The sequence below is a fragment of the Geospiza fortis genome, unplaced genomic scaffold, assembly GCF_000277835.1.
Source record: "Geospiza fortis unplaced genomic scaffold, GeoFor_1.0 scaffold49, whole genome shotgun sequence".
In the NCBI taxonomy this organism is placed as follows: domain Eukaryota; kingdom Metazoa; phylum Chordata; class Aves; order Passeriformes; family Thraupidae; genus Geospiza; species Geospiza fortis.
Window position 1 is genome coordinate 105897 of NW_005054378.1, and position 21031 is coordinate 126927.

General features: G+C 41.3%; 1 protein-coding gene across 1 annotated transcript in view; it reads left to right on the forward strand.

Moving 5' to 3' along the window:
• Window positions 1-3: 3 nt before the first annotated feature.
• DCAF12 (DDB1 and CUL4 associated factor 12) overlaps window positions 4-21031 on the forward strand; it is a gene marked incomplete at its 5' end in the record, with an annotated part of 31728 nt that continues 10700 nt past the window's right edge. Inside the window, 8 exons of the mRNA XM_031060277.1 lie at window positions 4-138; window positions 391-645; window positions 10773-10979; window positions 12213-12273; window positions 14866-15059; window positions 16147-16212; window positions 16843-17005; window positions 20734-20918. Of these exons, the coding sequence (XP_030916137.1) occupies window positions 4-138; window positions 391-645; window positions 10773-10979; window positions 12213-12273; window positions 14866-15059; window positions 16147-16212; window positions 16843-17005; window positions 20734-20918 (1266 nt within the window). The remainder of the gene's footprint in view (window positions 139-390; window positions 646-10772; window positions 10980-12212; window positions 12274-14865; window positions 15060-16146; window positions 16213-16842; window positions 17006-20733; window positions 20919-21031) is intronic.

A 21031-nucleotide genomic window follows, 5' to 3' on the forward strand; every position in this document is an offset into this window, starting at 1 on the left:
CTCTGGCCCGGCCGGAGGAGGCCGAGCGCCGCGGTCGGTACCGGGGAGTCACCTGGGTGTCACCCCTGCGCCTGCCAGGCTGGGGGGGAGGGCTGTGTGCGCTGCCCCTCTCCCGCTCCAAGCGCTCCGCTTCTTCCCGTGAGCATGTGGCGTACCAACAGTGCCGAACCGCCACGCATTGTCGTTATATTGTCGCCGTGTTGTTCCTTTAGCAGATATTTGTGTTTAATTCACGCTGCTAAAGGCTCTATCAGCATTCCCGAGTTAATTTCCGTGTGCGGTGTTCCAAAGGCTTCAGGGTTTTGCCGGGGATATCATTGAATTTGAAAGAGTGGTGTCTTATAGTTTGTTTTAGTTGGTTTAGCCAGTGTCTAACTTTATTATCCACAGTACGGGTGGGATCACTCGGTTCACAAAAGGAAAAGGCTCCCGCCGGTGAAAAGGTCTCTAGTGTACTACGTGAAAGGGAGAGAGGTCCGGATGCAGAATGAGTCCAGCTACCACCGCTTGTTGCATGGATACGCAGCCCAGCAGCTCCCAAGCCTCCTGAAGGAGAGGGAATTTCACCTCGGAACACTCAATAAAGTGTTTGCCTCCCAGTGGCTAAACCACCGACAAGTGGTGTGCGGGACAAAATGCAACACGGTGAGTGCCACCTCTCGCTGTTTTGTTTCCCTTTCCTTTGTTAATTATTTCACCTCCACCCTCAAATGATGTTTACCATAATCAAAGTGTGTGCATGACTAGGGAAAACACGAGGAATTAGGAGTGGAGTCAAAATCGCGCCTGATTAACTTTCAGTGAAAGCAGTGCTTAAGGATGATCTATTCTCATCTGAATATGTGGCACTGTAAACCCCAGCGAGGCATCTCTGGAAGCGTCTGTGTGACCTTACAGAGCGATTTACACCTGTCTGCAGAATGAAGAGCCAACAGTGGGATTGGATCTTCCCTTTTGTCCTGCAGATGAGAAGCTAATGGACAGATATTAGTGTCTCTAATGGTGGCTGTCAGTGCTTGGCCACACTTGCTGCTAAGGTTCCTTTTTTCTGTTACTCTCAATCTTATTCAGTTCGGTTTTACATATGGTTCTGTGCTGATGGCTTTTAAAACTGTGGTTAAACTCCAGGTATTTGTCAGAGCAGCCAGAAATGTTCTGAGTTAAAAAAAAAAAAAGAATTTTAGATCTTCAGTGTTGCTTCTTGACTTCATAATTCTTCACTCTAAAACGGTTTCCAGTGTTTGAATAGCTTTTCTGGTTTATATATCTTTACATGCTTCTACAAAAACTGGCAACTCCTCAGGTTCTTGAAGTGATGCTTTGAAACATTTCAGGGAAATATTAAAATGGTGTCTAATCCTGTGGAATTAGTAAATGGAGGAGACCATATTTCATAGGTAGTATTCACCACCAGAGTTAGTAGCCCAAGTTCATTAGCTGAGGTTGCAATTCATGCAAGGAGTTGTGATTGAATTAGTGCAAAATCCTAAACTGCAGGTTAGTTGGTGCCACAGAAGGGAATCCAGGGTTGCAAGGAATGAATGCATAGATGCAGCAGCTCGTAAATCTCAGAGCATATCAGATGCTGCAATTGCTTCTTTGCCTCAAGATCTTTCTGTGCCAAAGCCATGCTCAGTGGTCTGACCAGCAAGGGTTACTGGGCTGGTTTTTTTCTATTTTTGATGAAACATTCTGAGATGTTCTGTTATTATTTGCAGTTGCACAGGGGGAGGCTTTTATGCAGTAGCTCTGAAGAAGCAGGGCCGAACTGTATAAACAAAGCAATCTTTTAACAGCAATAAGCTCAAAATAGAATCTCTCTGCCTACTTTCTCCACATACGTTCATCTCCTCAGCCAGTCAGCAGTCAGCACTGGCTGTGGTGGGAGAGCTGCTTACTGGAGACAAACTCCTGCTTAAACACAAGCTCCCCAAAATCCTGCTTACTCTAGCGAGATGACTGTGTGTTTTATAGAGTTGCCACGATTTTGCTGTGTTCTGTAACTTTTGTAGCTCGGGCGCATCTGCAGCGAAGATAAATGGGCAAGTGGGTTGTTAACGCAACCTTGCAGAAAATTGTTTGGAACCAAACAATCGTGAAACTGAAGAGGGATTCAGTAGTATTGTTGTTCCCTTTGCACATGCTGCAACCAAGAGTGTTTGTCCACAGCCAGACTTAATGTTAGAGACAGACCTCCTCTGTCATTGAGCAAAATAGTGATTGCAAAAGAAGTTCCTGAAGCATTGTGAAAGATCATATATGAATTATGACTGCTGTAATGGCTGTACCTTGTTTGCTTTGTGCTCACATTTGAACAAGTAAAGCATTAAACGCTACACTCTAATTATGAGATTTTTCTGTCTCATCTCCTTAGTGAGTGACCTACTAAAGAAAAATGCCTTTGCTGATTCTCATATGCTGAAGTTGTGGCATTCAAGTTGGGAGTAAATTGAAAACACCTTGGTTGACTTCAGCGAGGTTTGCTGCACTGGAGTTGCATTTAATTAAAGTTAATGCAAGAGAAAAATATAAACTATAGCAGTTATTTTAATCAGGGCTTGACTGTGGCACTGAGTGCTTTTAGCATGTAATTTATAAATTGCCCTTCACTGTGCAGTGCCAGGAGGATTCAGTGTTCTTAATGACAAAACAAAAATATGTTCTTGTCATAAAGGAGGAATTTTGGGTTTAGTCATTTGGCAGTTACTAGTTACTATAAAAGTACTGAAGAGAATATAGAGTTTTCTGTCAATTACTCTTTTTTTTGATGACTATTATAATTTGTTCAATTATATGGAGTAACTGTTTATCTTTAAAACTACTCCAGGGAGTGAAATTACTTTATTCTTCTCCAGTGGACCATGGTGCTCATAGTTGAGCAGTAAATAAAATATTTCAGATATTTGTGTTCTGTAAAAGTGCATGCTTTTTCTGGTTGATATAAAATTATGGGAACTGTTGCAAGCATTCAAGCACCTAAACCTTCAAATGAAATCACCCAGACTTTTCACCTGGGCTTTGCAGAGCCAGGATTCCTGTTTGCAAGAATTTCCTAGACCTTGCACGCAATGGGCTCCCTCATGTTTTTCTAATTCAAATGAATGAGCAGGGAGCTTCGGAGAGGTGCAGACATTTAGGGTGTGTTCTGATAGGTATCTAAATTACCAAAAACTGATGCTGTGAAGATACATAGAAGAAACTGTCTCAGAAGAAGATATGGTCTGTAATTTGCAGTCTTCTGTTCAGGCTTCATAGAGAAACTCATGAGACTTAGGTAGGAGACAGGCTTATGGCAGACCAAATCACAGAACACAAGGTTCCTGTGTTTTTGGGGTTTTTTTCCTCTTTACTATTTCAGGAAATTATGAAGAATAAAGTAGCATCTAAAAAGTTGTTTCTGTAATAATTTTTCAGCTTCTTTTACTCTGTTAGTTAGGTGTACATGTTCAAGATATAATCCTTTCGCTAATTGCAAAGTTAAAGATGAAAAACTGTAAGAACTGTTAATCATTCCCTAAATACAAGAAGTTAATTAGTTTGCAGTTCCTTGAGAATATATTTTCTTGGAATCTAGTTTGTTTTTTTTTTCTTTTTCTAGGCAAGTACTATAGATGTATTTGTGTTTTAAAACTTCCTTTCTGAATGCTCTGACTTTTTGATTGATTTCTAAGGCAGCTTTCCAAGGCATGCTTGGGTTGGTTTCTGAATGCTGGCTGAACCCTTTTCTCTCTTTAGCAGATTGCTGTGTCTCCTTGGCTGCCCTGCTGTAGGTCATCAGCTCTCATTTCCTTTTAGAGACTTTAAACTTGTTTCAAGTGATCCTGTGTCTGTTCTGTGCATCTTATACAATTACACTCGGTGTTGTAGTCCTGGGATTGTGGTGAGAGTGCAATGGGAAGTTCCTCCTCTCTCTGTGAATGTGAACTGTCTATGAGGAAAATGATTTCCACTTGCTTTGCAAGTTAATGTGTCTTCTGGCTTTGCATATATGAGGAAGCATCGAGGTGACAGCTCATTTCTGATCGCATGTAGAAAATGAGAAGTCTCCTCCAGTTTGTAGCTCTGCGCAAAGTCCAGTGAACAGTGACTGAAACTTGATGTAAATAAACCTTTGATGTCTGTAGTTGATATCTCCATTCACATGTATTTCAGTGGCTTGTGACCAGATAGCCTGGTGTTGGTTTCTTGTCTGAAGAGTATTTTCTTTTCTGTCAACTGCATGTGATACTCATGTCTGTCTGGCAGTTTCTGTTCCAGGTATGGTGTGAGTTGTAGGCAGGCCCTTTAGCAGACAACGTCTATCACTTCTCCATCCTTTGCCATCTGTCAGTATGTATTAACTGTCTCCCAGTCCCCTGAAATTAAATATGGAGGGCCAAGTGCAAATAAAAAATTATAAAGGTGATTTTGGCACTGCACAAATGCAGTAACATCAAAGTCTGTGGCTATTAGCTGGTAGTGCTTCAGAGTTTGACAGAAAGGTGGAGTGCCTCATTTCAGGGTCTTGTCTCTGGAAATGTGAATTCAAAGTCAACCAACTTGCAGGCTGCTTTTACCTCTCCTCACTTCTCAGGTGGTTTCTTTATATTGTGGATTGTTTTGCTTGAGACTCTTTCAAGAAGGATGTGCAAGGCCATTACGCCCTTGAGTTGACTCTACTGCATAACCTGTTAGTAAGTTTTGTGCTAAAATTAGTGCATGTTAGCGTGGCTGGTGTAGTTGCCATTCCCTGTGATGTTTGAAAAGTCATATCAGGAAGATGGAGTCCCAGGTGACTGGAAAAGGGAAGCCATTGTATCTCTCTGGAGAAGTGGTAGAAAGAAGGACTCCAGGAACTACTGACCTGCCAGCCTCCCCTCTGTGCCTGGGAGGATCATGGGATCCAGTTTCCTCCTAGAAACTCTGCTAAGGCACGTGGAGGACACAGGAGTGAATTGAGGCAACCAGCACGGCTTTACCAAGGGTAAATCCTACCTGACAAACCAGAGGCCTTCTGTGATGCAGTGATGGCAGGAGTGGACAAGGAAAGGGTTACAGATGTCATTTATCTGGACTTTTGTACAGCCTTTGACAATCCCCCACAACATCCTTCTGTCTAAATTGGAGGGAGATGGATTTGCTGGATGGACTGTTGGGTGGTGAGGCGTTGGTTGGATAATCACATCCAGAGAGTTGGTTGGATAATCACATCCAGAGCTGGTTGGTTGGACAAGTGGAGTCCTTCACGGATCCGCACTGGGACCAGTGTTCTTTATTATCTTCATTAAGGGCATATATAGAGGGATCCAGTGCACTCTCACCAAGTTTGATGACAGCACCAAGCTGAGTGGTGCTTTGACACACCTGAAGGATGGGATGCCATCCAGAGACAAGCTGGAGGAGTGGGTCCATGGGAACATCATCAAGTTCAAGGCCAGGTGCTGGTGCTGCACCTGGGCTGGGACAACCCCTGGTACCAGCACAGGCTGGGCATGGACAGCCCCAGAGCAGTCCTGCCCAGAAGGGCTTGGGGGTGCTGTGGGTGAGAGGCTGCACATGGCCCAGCCATGGCACTCACAGCCCAGAGAGCCAAACGTGTCCTGGGCTGCATCCAGAGCCCCGTGGGCAGCAGGGCAGGGAGGGGATTCTGCCCCTCTGCTCTGCTCTGCTGAGACCCACCTGGAGCACTGCATCCAGCCCTGGGCTCCCAGCACAGGAGGGACAGGGACTTGCTGGAGTCAGCCCAGAGAGGAGACCACCAAGATGATCAGAAGGATGGAGCACCTCTTCTACAAGGAAAGGCTGAGAGAGTTTTAGTTGTTCAGCCTGGAGGAGAGGAGGCTCTGAGAAGACCTTATCATGTCCTTCCAGTACCCACAGGGAACTTATAAAAAAGATGGGGCAGATGAATTGAACAAGGCTTGTTGTGACTGGAGAAGAGGTAATGGTTTTCAATTAAAGGAGTCACACTAGATACAAGGAAGATTCTTAAGCTTTATCATCAGGGTAGTGACTCACCAGCATGGGTTGCCCACACAGCTGCTGAGTGCTCAATCCATGGAAGCATTCAAGGACAGGTTGGACAGAGTTCTGAGTAACCTCGTCTTGCTGATGTCCCTGCTCGCTGCTGGACACTTGAACAAGACAACCTTTAAGGGCTCTTGCAACCTAAACCATTCTATGCTGCTTTATTTTGATCTTCAGCAGAAAGTGGCCAGTTTGGTAGTTTAAAGTGTCCATGTTTCTTTGGGGCTTGGCATATATTAGTAAATCTGTATTGCTACAGAAAAAGAGAACCTGATGCCAAGTGTTTTATGAACAGAAAAGAAAGAGATTTATGATCTGAATAAAAGTCAAGGCTGAGAACTTGGAAAAATCCATCTCTGCTATCAGGTGTGACCAGAAATACTATTGATGTAATAGCACAATAAGCATTGTCTTCTTTTGTTGTTTTGTTAGCAAAAAACAAATTTGAAGGACCACAAGTAATAATTTTCCAACTTGGCTGTGGGAGAGATCTTTTTGTGACCAGCCTTAGTCAGTCTGGAGTTGTGCTATTGTAGAAGTGGATGTTCCCACCTGCTCGTTTTGGCTAGCATTGGCTATGGAGCTAGGCTAGTGCATGTGGCTAGGGAGTCCTCTGGGTCAGCTTGCTGCTTTGTGTGCAGACAGGTTTTATTGTAGGGTTAGTTTCACCAAGGCAGATACAGTTGACCTTGCAGCTATTTGAGCACTAGTTATTGTCACAAAGGTGATGAGACTGTTTAGGTGGATGGTGAGGAGGAGGCACGTAGATTCTCAAAAGGTAGGCTTAAGCCAGTTGTGAAACTTGAATGCGACTGAGTCTCTCTTAGTGACTGTTTTTAGCAGGGCAGTGTACTTATGTTGGGTTTCTTTCAAAAGTTACTATGAATGACAAAAATGTGCCCGTGATTTCTGAGAGCACTGTGTGAAGGGCTGGTGCACAGAGCATGTTGTGAGCTCTTGCATGAAGAATAAGCAGTCTCTTTCATGCATGTTATTTGTGCCTTTTAGATCTCCATCCATCCTGCTTGTATAATAAAAACAGGATGGCACCCTTTATTTTTGTTTTGATTGATTTGTACAACCAACTAAAAGATAGGGTAGGATTTGGAACTGTTCATCTGCTGTTTTTTGTGCAGCGGCAGCAGCTGAAGACACAAGTCTGTGTTGCCTTGAGATAGCATTCATAGACCTCTTTTTTAATCTTGCTGTTTAAAGTGAATGCTTTCAGTTGAAGGTACATGGGAAGGGAATTTATCTGTATTGGATTGTTAGCTTTCTGGGTGTTTCTGCCCCCTAAATTATTGTGTCCTGAAAGGCAGGCCAAAAAATGAAAAAACCTGGTAAACCATTCTGCTCTCAGTATTGCATATGAGAGTATGATGGGTTTTGCAGTTCATACTCTCATCCTTGGATACTCTGTTGTTGCGCAGAGGAAGAGAAAACTCTACAACTTTTTTAAGTTATAGGGCCGGTATGTTTATTCAGCGCTGGATGCAGGCCAGAGAGACAGAGACTGCTCTCTTTAAAAGGGCATGCGCACCTTTGCGAGCCCCAGTCCTCCCTTTTATCCCCCTTTCAAATGCATATGCATACAATTTCACAATAGGCTCATACATATTCATTTCTATGAATTTCACAGTGACTTTTGCTGCTAATTTTCATTATCAGAAGGAATTTCTTGTGTCCCTGTCCTGTTCCCGCGGAGTCTCTGTTTTCATTTCACTGTCTCCTCTTTATCTTCTTGTTTTTTATCGAAGCAGCTTTTCTCTTTGGCCTTAACTTGACACAGAAAAGCACCTTTTACCCTTTTTACTCTAGAGGGGGATTTTACTATGCCTCACTGTTCCCAAAAGTAAAGACTGCCGCAGTCTTTACTTTTGGCAAATTGATTAATGAACTTCCCTCATCAATGAAGCAAGGTAGTTCCTTGATTAACTTGATCATAAGCAGGTTGGACAGCCATAGAGTAATTGCAGAGAAGCCATTTGCTAAAATGATTTCTCACCACTTCTGCAGGCTGAAAGAAAAATAAGTGTACAGCTATCAGTCTCTGCAAATGTGCAAAGATCATGAAGTTTCATGGCTATGTCAGCTGTAGTACTTAACCATGCTTGTCTGCCTTGATCCTTGAGTAATAGCACTGTTGCAAGCTGTGCATGTAAACTGCTTTAAAAAAATGAGGGGAAATGGATTTCTCTCTTCTGTGTCATCCAGGCTGTTTCCTTGTTAGAACACGGTTGTCTAGCATAGAGAATGGCAGCTGAGTCTGCTGTGTTTCTCCCAGATGAAGTGTGGTCCTTGCACTTCTGCCAGATGGCTGAAGCAATCCAGATTTGGTAAATCCTTGATGTTAAGCTGTTTGGCATAGTAAAGACTGACATGCATGTTTTATTAGAAGAAGGAACCGAATTTTGTGCAAAGCTTAAAATCAAGAGACAAATACACACAATTCAGTGTTTGGAGACTGGTGGAGTTTTTTTATGTCCAGCGAAAACATTGTGGGCTGGGTTTTAGTTTTTATATAATGAGTAGCTGGGAAAAAAAATTCTTATTTCTCTTTGAGATAGCTGAACCATACAGTAATTTTCTCTGTTATCAGGATTTTGTCAAGACTTTTAATGTCTACATTGCTTTGAAGTTGTTGGCAGATGTACTTATTTCAACAGCTGAAAATATTTTGTATTTTATTTACTCTCTAAAACTCCTGAAATGGTATTGAAATTTTCTGAACTCTTAGCTGGGTTCTCCTGTTGTTTCTTAACATTTCTCCCTTTTTGGCTTTAAAAATGTCTATCGACTGTGGCTTATCTTGGCTTCTGTGTGCTGGTTTTATAGGGATGATTTCTGGGCAGCCAGAGGTGCGGCTTTCAAGTGTGAGCTTTTGCTTCCTGTTATGCCCCAGGTGATGTAAGAATCTCTGTGTATAGGCAGTGGTTGCTTATTTTACTCAAAGGAGGTGATGGTTCTTTTTAAACTACTCAGTGGCCAAGTTCCTTACCAAGCAAGTGGAGAAGTTACTGCTCTGTCCTTTACATCCAAAACAACATAGCCACTCCCTTAAATGTGCAAAGTTTAAGTTCTTTATCTTTTTAGTCAGATTAGTTTAGAGTTTAAGTAAAAGTATTTTGCATTAGAGTAAGTTTTTATTAACCAACACAGGTGTATGATGAGGGTGTCAGACTTAGAGAATGCAAAGGGGTTTTAATTTCATTCGTCCTGCCAGTTGACTTGCACTTCCAATCATGAATCTGTTACAGCTGAAGCACAATTCTTCTGAGTCCATGAACATCCTTAGGTGTGGATGTGCTTTCCTAATTAGTGCAGCATTAGGACCTGAAGCTGACAACTGCAAGCTTTAATCCTTACTCATAAACTGTTAAATTTTTTTAGGATTTGGGGGTTTTTTCAGTAGTTTAAGGAGGATCGGGGAGGGAATTGGGCATTTCTGCTGGAAAGAAATACTGGGAATGAAGAGGGATATGCACTCACATGGAGAGGACAAGGGAGGGTGAAAGGAGAGGAAATGGCTGATTCTGATTCTTCAGTGCAGATGTTAGTTTTCAGGTGGTTAGGGCAGAAGGACTGCTGTGTGCATTGTGTTCTTACCAGCTGTCTCCAGCTTAGTAAGGCTTGGGAAGAGTGAGGAGTGCCTCCCTCCTACTCAGCTACGCCACAGCTGTTGCCATACACCACATGTTTGTGCAAAATAAAAAAGTAAACATGAAAATGCAGTCTCTGTAGGAATCATCTGTTTGTGCAAAACTGCTACCTACAATCTTTGGTTCACTTCCAGAAGTTTTGAGACAACATTCTTGGTTATAGAAGGAACAGACTAAAGATGATGTAGAATTATAATCTTGGGCTATGGATGCTAGATCACTTGCCTTAGTGCTAAGTCAGCTTCAGATCCTCCATTTCCTTGCTTCACTCATGTTCCCTCACAGGGCTTTGTCTCCTCTGTTAGACCTGTTTGAATGTCAGTGCAGCTGCCCTCTGAGTACCATCTGTGAAATGACCCAGCCCATGAGCCTCCCAAATGAAAGTGCACTTTGGCAGGCAATGTAAACCTTTGTTCTGGTTTAAACTGTAACTTCATGGTTGTATATGCCTGAACTGATACAACGCTGGGCATAATGTCTGTGTGAAGAGTTGTAAGGCTTTATAACAGAATTTTCTGACAAGGTATTAGTGACATACTGCTCCAATGTCTTGTCTTTTTGTGGGATGAGGTATATAGCTAAACATCTTTCTTTCAGATGTTCGCAGAGGCAGTACTGTATTTAGTTACTATTCTCTGTTTATCACCAGAAAATAAATTCCACTTGCATAAACTGTCAGTCTCCCCAGGCCAAAACTTTATGGTAACTGTGTTACCTGGGAGGCGGGAAGAATCGTTCTAAGCTACATGGGGCTTAATGGCTCTTTTGAGGTGGGTTTTTTCCGTCACTGTGGTAGGTAGAAATTGGAAAACAATATTGTTTTGTCGTACTGAACAGGGACAAGAGTTTTATATTCAAGGTCTTTTTATTCAAGTGGGAAATCTCCCATGACAGATTTCTCTTCTCTCCCTTCCATTACTGTGAAAATGAAATTGGATGATTGTTATAAACCCACTGTAATTGTTACTTAACCTGTTTTGAGAAGGAATTTATGCATTTTTCAGCAATCCTTGAAGCATTTGTGGATTTCAACTCAAAATGAATGTCAGTTCAAAATAGGGAGGATATTTGACCATCTTGTTTTTCTTACCTGTTTTTTTTCCCCAGTTATTTGTAGTAGATGTCCAGACTGGTCAAATTACCAAGATTCCTATCCTGAAGGATCGTGAGCCTGGCATGGTGAACCAGCAGGGATGTGGCATTCATGCCATTGAGATCAACCCCTCGAGGACCCTCCTGGCCACAGGTGGAGACAACCCCAACAGTCTTGCAATTTATCGTCTGCCTACACTTGATCCTGTCTGTGTGGGAGATGTAAGTGGGAGTATCTGGGGAAAATTTATTCTCTCACTTAAAAAGTTACCATTTTGAAGTGTGTTTGATCAGAGCAAGGTTAATATTTAGGAGTCTTGTAAGGAAGTAAAGTTCTGAAAACGTTTCTGATTGAGTTGTCATTTCTGTTGTGGTACCTTAAATATAATTGAGTACTCAAACATGTGAGTGGATTTTCAGGGCTTTGGGTCAGATTTCTTCCTCACCTTCATTCAGGTCTACTTTAGCTTACTTTTCAGCACAAAAAATGTAACAAAATCCTAAGTATTAAAGTCTAATTGTCGTGATGAGCTCTGAAACTATTTATAGTGAAAAAGCTCTTTTGAGAAATTAAAAATATGTTGCAAGTTTTAAAATTTTTCCTCTTATCCCAGTGCAGCTTCTGGATGTATTATTCCAGAGATGGAACTTGGTGTTGAAGATTAGTTCTAACCTTGTGGCTTGTGGCAGTTTGATACAAACTGGTACTGGTTTTATTTCTGAAACATCCTGAGGCCTTTTCAAAATGGCCAGTCTTTAAACAAACAGGCCGGAGGATATAGTGATGTCCTGTGAGCGCTTCTCTCTCATTCCTCCTTTTTATTCAGAATTTCATGTAGATGTTAACTGCAACAGCAGAGGTCCAGTCAGAATTTCTACAGCAGTAGATAATCAGCTGGAGCAAGACTTGACTGAAGATTTGCATGACTTGCTCTTCATTTGTGTCACTTTTTAGCTTTTTAAACAAAACTAGAGTCTTATGGTCCTTTTTTTCCCCCCACAGGTTTCTCACACACTAAAGAAAAAGTATTGAAACATTTATCTTAGGTCATGTATTGTAAACATAAGATTTTGGTTACTTTTTATAGTAGGATATGTGTGGGAAGAAAAAAACCCTAACAAATAGATACTTTACAGAAGAATGCTGCTTTCAGAATGAAAAATGAGCGAATTCTGGAAATTCTTAGAATTTAGATTAATTTTTCCTTGGTGAGAGGCCTGTTTTTCCAAGACCTGTTTTTTCTTTATTAATTGCACACTTCAAAGTTAAAAAAGTTAAAATAACTGCTAGGTACTTGAAGTGTTCCAGCTTGATACTGGAATCTTACCTGTATACTTTTAATGTAGGTCTGTCCTTCTGAGCTTGTACTAAAAATTGAAGTGAAGAATACTTGTCTGCTTTGAGACTGCTCTTGAGTATAATGGCACAGAAAAATCTGTCTTTTCTTCTTTTAGGATGGACACAAGGACTGGATATTCTCAATTGCATGGATCAGTGATACTATGGCTGTTTCTGGTAAAGTCATATTTTTCCTCTTGAGTTTTTTTCAGTTTGCTTGTGTTTTAAGCTTTCCTTCTCTCTGAATATTATAGTGAAGCACAACATTTGATAAGTGTTAGGCAAGCACCTCCGTCAGGGCACTTAAACACTTCTTGGACTTAGTACAGTGCTTCATTTTATTTTGTTGTTGGGCCTTAGCCTAGATCTGATTTTCCTATATTAGAATATTATTGTGTTTCTAGTGAAGGGGTTGTTTGAACACAATGAGTTACAGGAAAAGATTCCACATAAGAGAAGGAATTTCAAGAGGGATGTTGGTTATTGGTTAATAACTTCAGAACACTTGAGATCAATATTAGTTTCCTGAAGTCATGTGGAAGAGTATTTAATGAGAACTCAGATTGTTTCATCAAGCTCTCAGTACAGTTGTTTCTGTATATGTATATATGCACTTACACTATGGCAGTCAATACAGAAGGTTGTAATAGAGAAACTCAGTTAATGACTTTTTGGTGACTAGTTGGATAATCAATGTTACTTCATAAAGAATTGCTTAGGGAAAGGCAAAAATAGTAATGTCTTGTTGCATTAATTCAGCAGTTTACTGCCTTTTTGTGCTGAAAGGGTGTACTGTTCTGTACTCAGAGGTGTCAAACTGCAGGTGAGAGAAAATCATAACAATCTTATATAAAAGTCACATATTTGAATTGGTTTAGTTTAGTAGGATTTTTCTTCCAAAAAGCTAATACTGGAGTTTCAGTTTTGAATTTAATATAAAAGTTGATCCTGCAAGTTCTCTACCCCAAATATGTACAGAAATTCCCTCACATTCAAGCTAGTAAGCTTTAAGAGAACATCACAGATGATTACAGATGTCCAGGGGAAAGATAAGGGCCTGATAGATTGCATAGCATGTGAGATGGAACTGATAGAAAGGTCGGGGTGGATGTGTGAGTGCAAGTGTTCTCTATTGCCATATTCTCTGCTGTGGTGCTTATAGCAGGCTAGATGTAGGTTCCAGTCTACACACCTCAGACACCAGGGAAAACTTGTTGAAAGCAATTAGCAAGACTGGTTGCTAAACTGAATTCTTTAGAACTCACTGACAACCCTAATTAAGAGTGAAAAAAAGACAACTAACTTCTGACATGATTTTAATTGTACAGATTTCAATTACATCTGTGTCTGAAAGTGTTAAGCAGAAATACTTGAACTCCACTCCAGACATTGAGGATACAGGAAGTATTTTATGGCAAAAGCTTCAGATGAGATGAATAATTCCCAGGATGGCATGAGCTTAGGGTAGCAAATGATACTCTGTTTGGCTTCAGGACTAACCAGTTGAACAGGATACATGGACTTTTTCCCCTGCCAGGGCTATTAAAAGGGACAGCTTCCTCCGAAAGTATGTCAAGATGTTTAGAAATTTTACTGCTGAGTATTCAGCCTCCATAACAAACAAGATTAGGTGCAATTAAAACCAATGGCATGTAATGGAGTGGCAGGATGTTGTTCTGCTGGATGCAAGTGCCATTAGGATGCTCCTTTTTGTATTTTTCTCTAGTAGGTGATAGTGGCAGATGCCCTCACGTCTGTGAGGGGGCAAAGCCTCTTCTGCTGTGCTGGACCACTCCTGTTGCAACAAGATGTTTTGCTTTACTGTCTTTGCAGCTTCTCCCCTATGAGATAGCAAAGCTGATAAATTTAATAGCCTCATATAGATATATAGCTTTTCTGGCATCTTCATTATTAATTTCTTTGACAGAATTTTTCACTTTATGTAGAGAAGAAATTGAGGTGCCTGTCAAATCTGTCAGAGCTGACTTAGATGGAAATGAGTTGCCTGAACACGAGAAGAGATATGTATAAGGTCTTGGATTAAGTCTGTGTTGATCGGTGCACCAGAGGCATTCAGCTTTCTCGATCCACTGTTCTTAACATTAGTGATTCATATGTTAGATTAATGTCTTCAAATTCAGTAGAAAAATGAGTTATTGCCTTTTTAACCTAAGTTATATTCTTTAAGAAAGAAGTGGCACAGGTTTTAGTGCAATAATTTTTCTGATAGATTTAATCCAAAGTGGTGCAACTGTGAGTAGAAATATAGGTTTCTGTTCAGCTCACAAATTACTGTGTACTCAGCCATAAGCATACTGACAGAAATCAAGTAAGCCCAAATTGGCATATACCCAGCTGACGTTTTTGTGGAGATATTTTGCATTGGTTTAACAGACTGTTTTACCAAGGTTGAGAGTGACAGGCTCAGGCTGAAGCTATAGTGTTCAGTCACTTCTGAGTTCATTCTGTATATGATTGTTGCACAGGGTTGTGGGTTTTGATGCATCCTAATTAGTTTGAAAATATATGACAGGGTCTAGCTGCTTGGAAACCATAGAGACAGTTGACAGCGAGTTCATAATATTCTGAACTTTACAGCTCAGTAAGATCATCCTTTTGTTAATAATAATATATGGGCACTAACAGCGTGTTCTGTTAGATTAAACTAAGAGTATCCTTTTTTTCAGACCCTATTGATAAATCCTTTTCTTAGAAAAGAGGAGTTCTGTATATGTGGAATGGACTATTCATGTGTGGACTATTCATCAGGTTCCCGGGATGGTTCTATGGGTCTCTGGGAAGTCACAGAGGATGTGTTATCCAAAAGTGATGCCAGGCATAATCTCTCTCAAGTTCCTGTCTATGCCCACATAACACACAGCGCTCTGAAGGATATCCCCAAGGAGAACACCAATCCTGACAATTGCAAAGTCCGAGCATTGGCTTTCAACAATAAGAACAAGGTCAGTAAGACAAGCAAAACAGTTGAGAAGTCCTAAAACTGTCCCTGTGTATTGGAAAAAATAAAAAGTAAGCTAAATAGAATATGCCAGAGAAGCAAGTTAATATCTTTTTTATTTTACATCCTTGTCTTTTGAGGCAGTGGTTTTAATCTGCAACATCTGCTTCTGCCCCAAGTGAATGGAGAAGTCCAGAAGGGGAAAAAAACCAACTCCAGACATTTTAGAAGGCACAGTTTTCCTGTGGGTTTGATTTTAGATTTGCATCCTAAGCAGGGGAGTAAAGAAATATTTACAAGAAGCCAAGAAAGCACCAAAACATCTCTTGCAGCTTGAATCCCATTCTTTAGTGCTTTTTCTGCTTTCCTTCACATTCTGTGAAGACCAGCTAACATTTAACAGTTCCTGTTTCAATGGCTGAATCCTTTCTGTATTGCTCAGCACATGAGGTGACTGACTCACAGGGCAGGCACTAGCGATGCTTTGGGGTTATTTTGTTGGTATTTGACAAACAGTAAATGTCAATCTCTCCCATCCTGATCTCCTGATATTACTAGTGGGTGTAGCAATACATCCTTCACCACTTTTTTTTTTCCCCTCCTGCACTCAAAGAACAGAAGAGGTCTGAAGCAAAGGTGGGAGTGCTGTCTGAAGCACAGTGATCCTGTAGGCTTTATTTTTCACAATAGCTGTTAGTTACTCTTCCATGATGGAAACTTCATGTAACTTTTTCAGTAGAGTAGTGCCTGAAACTTGCTTCAGGGTTAGAATCAGCGTGGGACTTGCTCAAGAGAATTGTCAACTTTAGATTGTACTGTCTCATAATTCATTATTTGATTGCCTAGCAAGATTTATGGTTTTGAAAGTTATTATTTAGTCTTTTTCTAATTTAGATTCTACTTGATACCTGAAGTACTGTATAGCATTCTATGAAGAATAGTATAAAATAAAAATTATCTTGATAGAGCCTTTACAGGATTATGGATGAATTCAATCCAGACTCTGCAGCCTGCCTAGAATAGAGTGTGAGTTTGTAAGGATAGCTATAATACAGAAACTAACTCTCTTGTTTTTATTTTCCTTCTAATAGGAGTTGGGAGCTGTGTCCCTGGATGGGTATTTTCATCTTTGGAAAGCAGAGCACACGCTATCAAAGGTGCTTTTCTGTTTGTTGGAGTTAAACTTGAAAAACTGCAAGCAGCTAAGGCTGTTCACTATTCTTGATTTCCTTCAAATACTTGAAGAGCAGCAGTGTTAAAAACACGTAAAAGTTCTATGTAAAATGAAATGTCCTGAAATTTGGAGCTTGGAGAGGAGAGAAGCTCCGCACTCCCCTTAATTGAGAGGACAGGAAGCATTCTTAATTTTCTGCTAGTTTTGGGTTAGCTGAAATGAAATGTTGCATGGAGTATGGTGGATACTTGATCAGTAGAATTCATAAAGGAAGTTGCACTTATTTAAGTGTAATGGCATATCACACCCAGTGAATGTGATATGCTTTTTCAGCTGCAAGCTAAAGTACCTGCTAAAGAAATAGCAGCAGCTTAGAAGGATGTAAAACAATTTATTGAACTGTCCATTTTTCTTGGCTTCGGCCTTTATTGTCTCAGTTTGCTTCAGATAAGGCATGCCATTGCTTTCAGGTTTTTTCCTTCTGGATCTTATTTTTCACCTGCATTTTGTGTTTTATTTCCCTGCAGCTTCCTAGAACACAGTTTACAAAACTGTTTTGTTAACACCTTCGTCTTTTCTTGCAACAGGTTGATTTTTATTTTTTCTTTTCCAGTTACTTTCCACAAAGTTGCCGTACTGCAGGGAGAACGTGTGTTTGGCTTATGGTCAGGAGTGGTCAGTGTATGCTGTAGGATCACAGGCACATGTCTCTTTTCTGGATCCAAGGCAGCCTTCTCACAATGTTAAATCCGTCTGTTCCAAGGAACGAGGCAGTGGTAAGAAACCTGTGAAAGGTGCTTCAAATGGTTTGCTTGCAGAAGTAGCTGTTAAAACTGTAGTAAGTCAAGCTTCTAATGCACAGGAAGTGCTTTTTAGTGATTGGCTAAATAACTAGCAGTGTATGTATAGATTTGGGTTTGTGACAGTATACCTGGAGCAACCAACAAAGCAAATGTGACCAGCTCTGAAATGTAATGAAGAGCAACATCACTGCCATTAGAAGCAACTCAATTGTAAATCATCCAGATATTACTGAACTTTCAAAAGTGTGCCTTTTTACTTCTGTGTATTTTTTACTGGGTCTTATTCTATTTTTTATCATCTCAAAGCAAATGTAGTCTTTTTATCACTATTTATACTGTTCTTCCATTCTTCTCTATGAATTAGAAAAAAGGCATGTTGTCTGCTTTGTGCTACCTTATTGGGAGTATGTGCTGTGAGGGAAAGCTTGCTTTGTAATTTTAAAGCCATGACTGAGACTCCTGATTTCCTGTGTGATTTGAATGCTATTTCCTTTTCTCATGGATGCAGTATGTCCAGTTGAACCTTATACCAGGGCCAGGCCTGAGGGCTTGCAGAGTGCATGGTCCCATAAAGCTCTCTCCATATTCTTTACTATCAGGCATGAGAAGGCGCAGTGAGTGCTATATTAATCCCAGACCAGTAAGTTGCAGTCCTTACTTAGCTTGTCTCTGTGCTTCCATCTCTTCATCAAGCAGGTTACCAGAGGAGGACATATGTCGGCAAAGATAGGAAAGTTTTATTTATGCAGTTACTGGGCGGTGTTGTACAGATCAGTGTCAGGGTCTGCTGTTTTTAGTTATGGGAGAAGTATGTATAATGTCAGGAGAAATCACCTGAACATCTTACCAGCAAGACTGCTTGTCCTCACTTGCTGTTAGTGAGGATTCTGTCCAGGTCCTCACCCAGACACTGCAGTGTGGTGCCCAGTGGTGGCTGGTGGCTGAAACCTGCCTCAAGTATGTGATCTACCATACTGGGGAATAATGTGTGTAGGGAGTACTTTGAGGGGTTCCTCCAGTTCATGTCTGGAGAAAGCCTTTGTTCAGGGCTGTTTTCTTTTCTGCAGAGTAGGTGCATCTTTTTACTTGGCATGGTGGTGGAGGCACATAAATAACAGTAATTCCCAAGATACTGAGTGTTTCCACTTTATATTGATCTTCCTGGGACTTGGAGTGGTGTAGCACCTTTAGAAAACGGGGTCTTTATTGATCTGTGGACTAAAATCTGATTTCAAGTGCTTTGCAGTGGTACCTGAATGTGCTTTAAGTTTCCAAATGCACCTGCTGAATATGGTGAGTCCATGTTAACTTCAGTTCACTTGTGTTGTATACAAAAGCAGGTCACAGAAAGGTGGTGGCTCTGTAAGGCTGGAGCTGGGGCTGGCTTTCCTCTGCTGTAACCCTGTTTACACAGGAAAGCAATCAATGCTTTTTAGTACATCTTGTAAGTGTTGCTTTTCATAGCAGCTGTAAAGGGAAATGCGCACCTTGGACAGTAGCTCTTCATCCATGGAAGCAATTGCTCTCTGCTTGACTGGCCTGCAGAGCCATGTTATGTGCCCTGTCCTTCATGTCCTGAAGGCAGCAGACAGAGCTTGTATGGCATAGACTCTGTGATTTCTTGTTTAGGACGTTCCACTACATCTTCATTTCTTCTGGGATCTGTAGACCATTCCTGCAGCATGCGACTGAGGCTCAATATACTTACCTAAATTACCTAGGTCCACAGGTGGTAGTGGTCTGGGAGTGTAGAACTTACTATGATAGGTTCTAGGCACAGGCTGTACTTTTAGCTTGATGGGAATGATTAATCTGAGGTACTTCAGCCCCTTAGGAGATAATTTGAAATGCTGTTTTTGAAAGCCTATTCTAAATACCTTCTCAATAGTGGGTACATAATGGATTTCTTCGGTAAATTTCTTTGGTTAGAGAAAGATCCACAATTCTTCAGCATTTTATAGCTTTCTATTAATACATTTAATTGAAAAGTAAATGCCACCTGCCTTGATTCTCCGTCACCTGTTTGTGAAGTAAGTGTTCTCCTGGTGGCTTGTCCAGATCACTTATTGGAGCAAAAATAAGAGTAGGTCCACTCTTGTGCCTTTCTCCTCTTATCCAAGTGACTGCTCTTGCTGACTGCAGAGGGCTGAAAGCTTTCTGTGTGTCTTTGCCAGAGCCAGATCTCTGTGATAGAGGTGGGAGGAAGGTCTTCTGCTGTCTTAAGTGCATTTATAGCTCTCTGAATTAAAGTGGAGATTGTTAAATGAATCTCATAATGTACATCAGTAGAGAGACAGTGGTTTCCCACCCATTAAGCTCACAGCCAAGACTTCACCCCGTATTTGGAGCAGGACAATGTGGCCTTGCCTTGTTCTAAGTCATCACGAATGCTGATGGCTGTGGATGTCACATCCGGTGGCAGAGGCAGAAGGATGAGGACATGTTTCTTGTTAGGACTTCATACAGAGGGGAAGGGGAAACTCCCTGATTGCATCCGCAGCTCCCGGTTGTCGGCTGTCACATGCACTGCTGGGAATAGTCCAAGATGATACAAGTTCTGTGGCATTCAGCCCTGCTTGGTGTGGTGACAACATTTGGCATGTGAATGTAGCTGACATAACTCATGTATTTCCTCTCCTGTTTGAATGCTTGTTTAGGCTGTAATTCAGTGGTACTCTAAAGAGAGCCTAAAAAGCCCTAGGGTATATAACCTGGCATTCTGTCAAGAAGGAGGGAGAAGTATAGATGGTGGTGGAGTTTAACCTGCATGGAAGAGTTGTTTGGAGTGGCTACACAGAACAGTATTTGCACAATAAATGGAGATGAGATAACAGGATGTTTTGCAGATTGAAAATTCTTACATTCAGAATCTCCCCAAGACTAGTTCCAAGGGATCCTTGGTTAGCTGAGCCTTCAAATCTAGATTTTGTAAGAACAAAAATTTACATTCTGTTCAAAGTAATGGAATAACTGAATTGTGCTAACATGTTTAGTTTGAACTGTACCTTACCACATACTGGTGGAACGCGGTGTTGTTTAAATGGCAAGAGTCCTGTTCTGTTTTCTTTCCTGGCTAAAGTGCTAAAAATGCCAGCTGCTAAAAATCAAGTGTGCTTTGAGAATATTTGAGTGGAGACAGATCAGGCTCATTAATAGTTCTGAAGGTATCTTATCAGCAAAGTGACTGGTGATTATTATGGTTACACTTGCTTACAGCTAGCCTGTTGATCAGCACAATGCATTTGGTGGCAGCTGGGACTTTCTTTTCTCAGATGGCCATTTACTGCAGGTTAGCAGGTAGTTAGGGTGTGAGCTCGTGGAGGAAAACAGCATGATGTTCTTCCCTCTGTTTGCTGCTATGTACTCGCTCTTGGTGTGTTCACTTAAAGGCTTGTGCAGACAGAGCAAAGGTTCTCTGGACCCTAACTGGCTGGCAGACCTGAGGACTGGTGAGGATGAAGCTTCTTATTATGTACCATTGGTGTAGCTGATGGTCTCAAAGAGTAGGGCAGTCACGTATGCAATCAAAGCTGCTGTGTCAATAGCATCAGTGGGATTTATCTGCACTGCTCTGTAGTGGTGGGAAAATTTGGGTGTTTTGGAGAATACTAATAGTTAATATTAGACATGAAGAAACAGCACTACAGAGCCAAAGCATCCCTGTTCCTTACTGCACTGTCCATCTCTTCTCTGTTTGACAGGTATCCGCTCGGTGAGCTTCTACGAGCACATCATCACTGTGGGGACAGGACAAGGGTCCTTGTTGTTTTATGATATCAGAGCCCAGAGGTTCCTGGAAGAAAAGCCCCCCCGTGCCTGCTATGGACAGAAGCAGAAATTAGGAGGAAGTGAAATTTTGAAGTTGACAACTGGGAAAGGCTGGCTGGTAAGTAGTTTGTAGCTGTGATAGAGGTGGGGAGAAGTAGACCCATTATATAGGAGTGGCACAGAGCATGAGCTAGTTCTCTTTGGACCTGTTGTGTGAAATGTGTCTCAGTC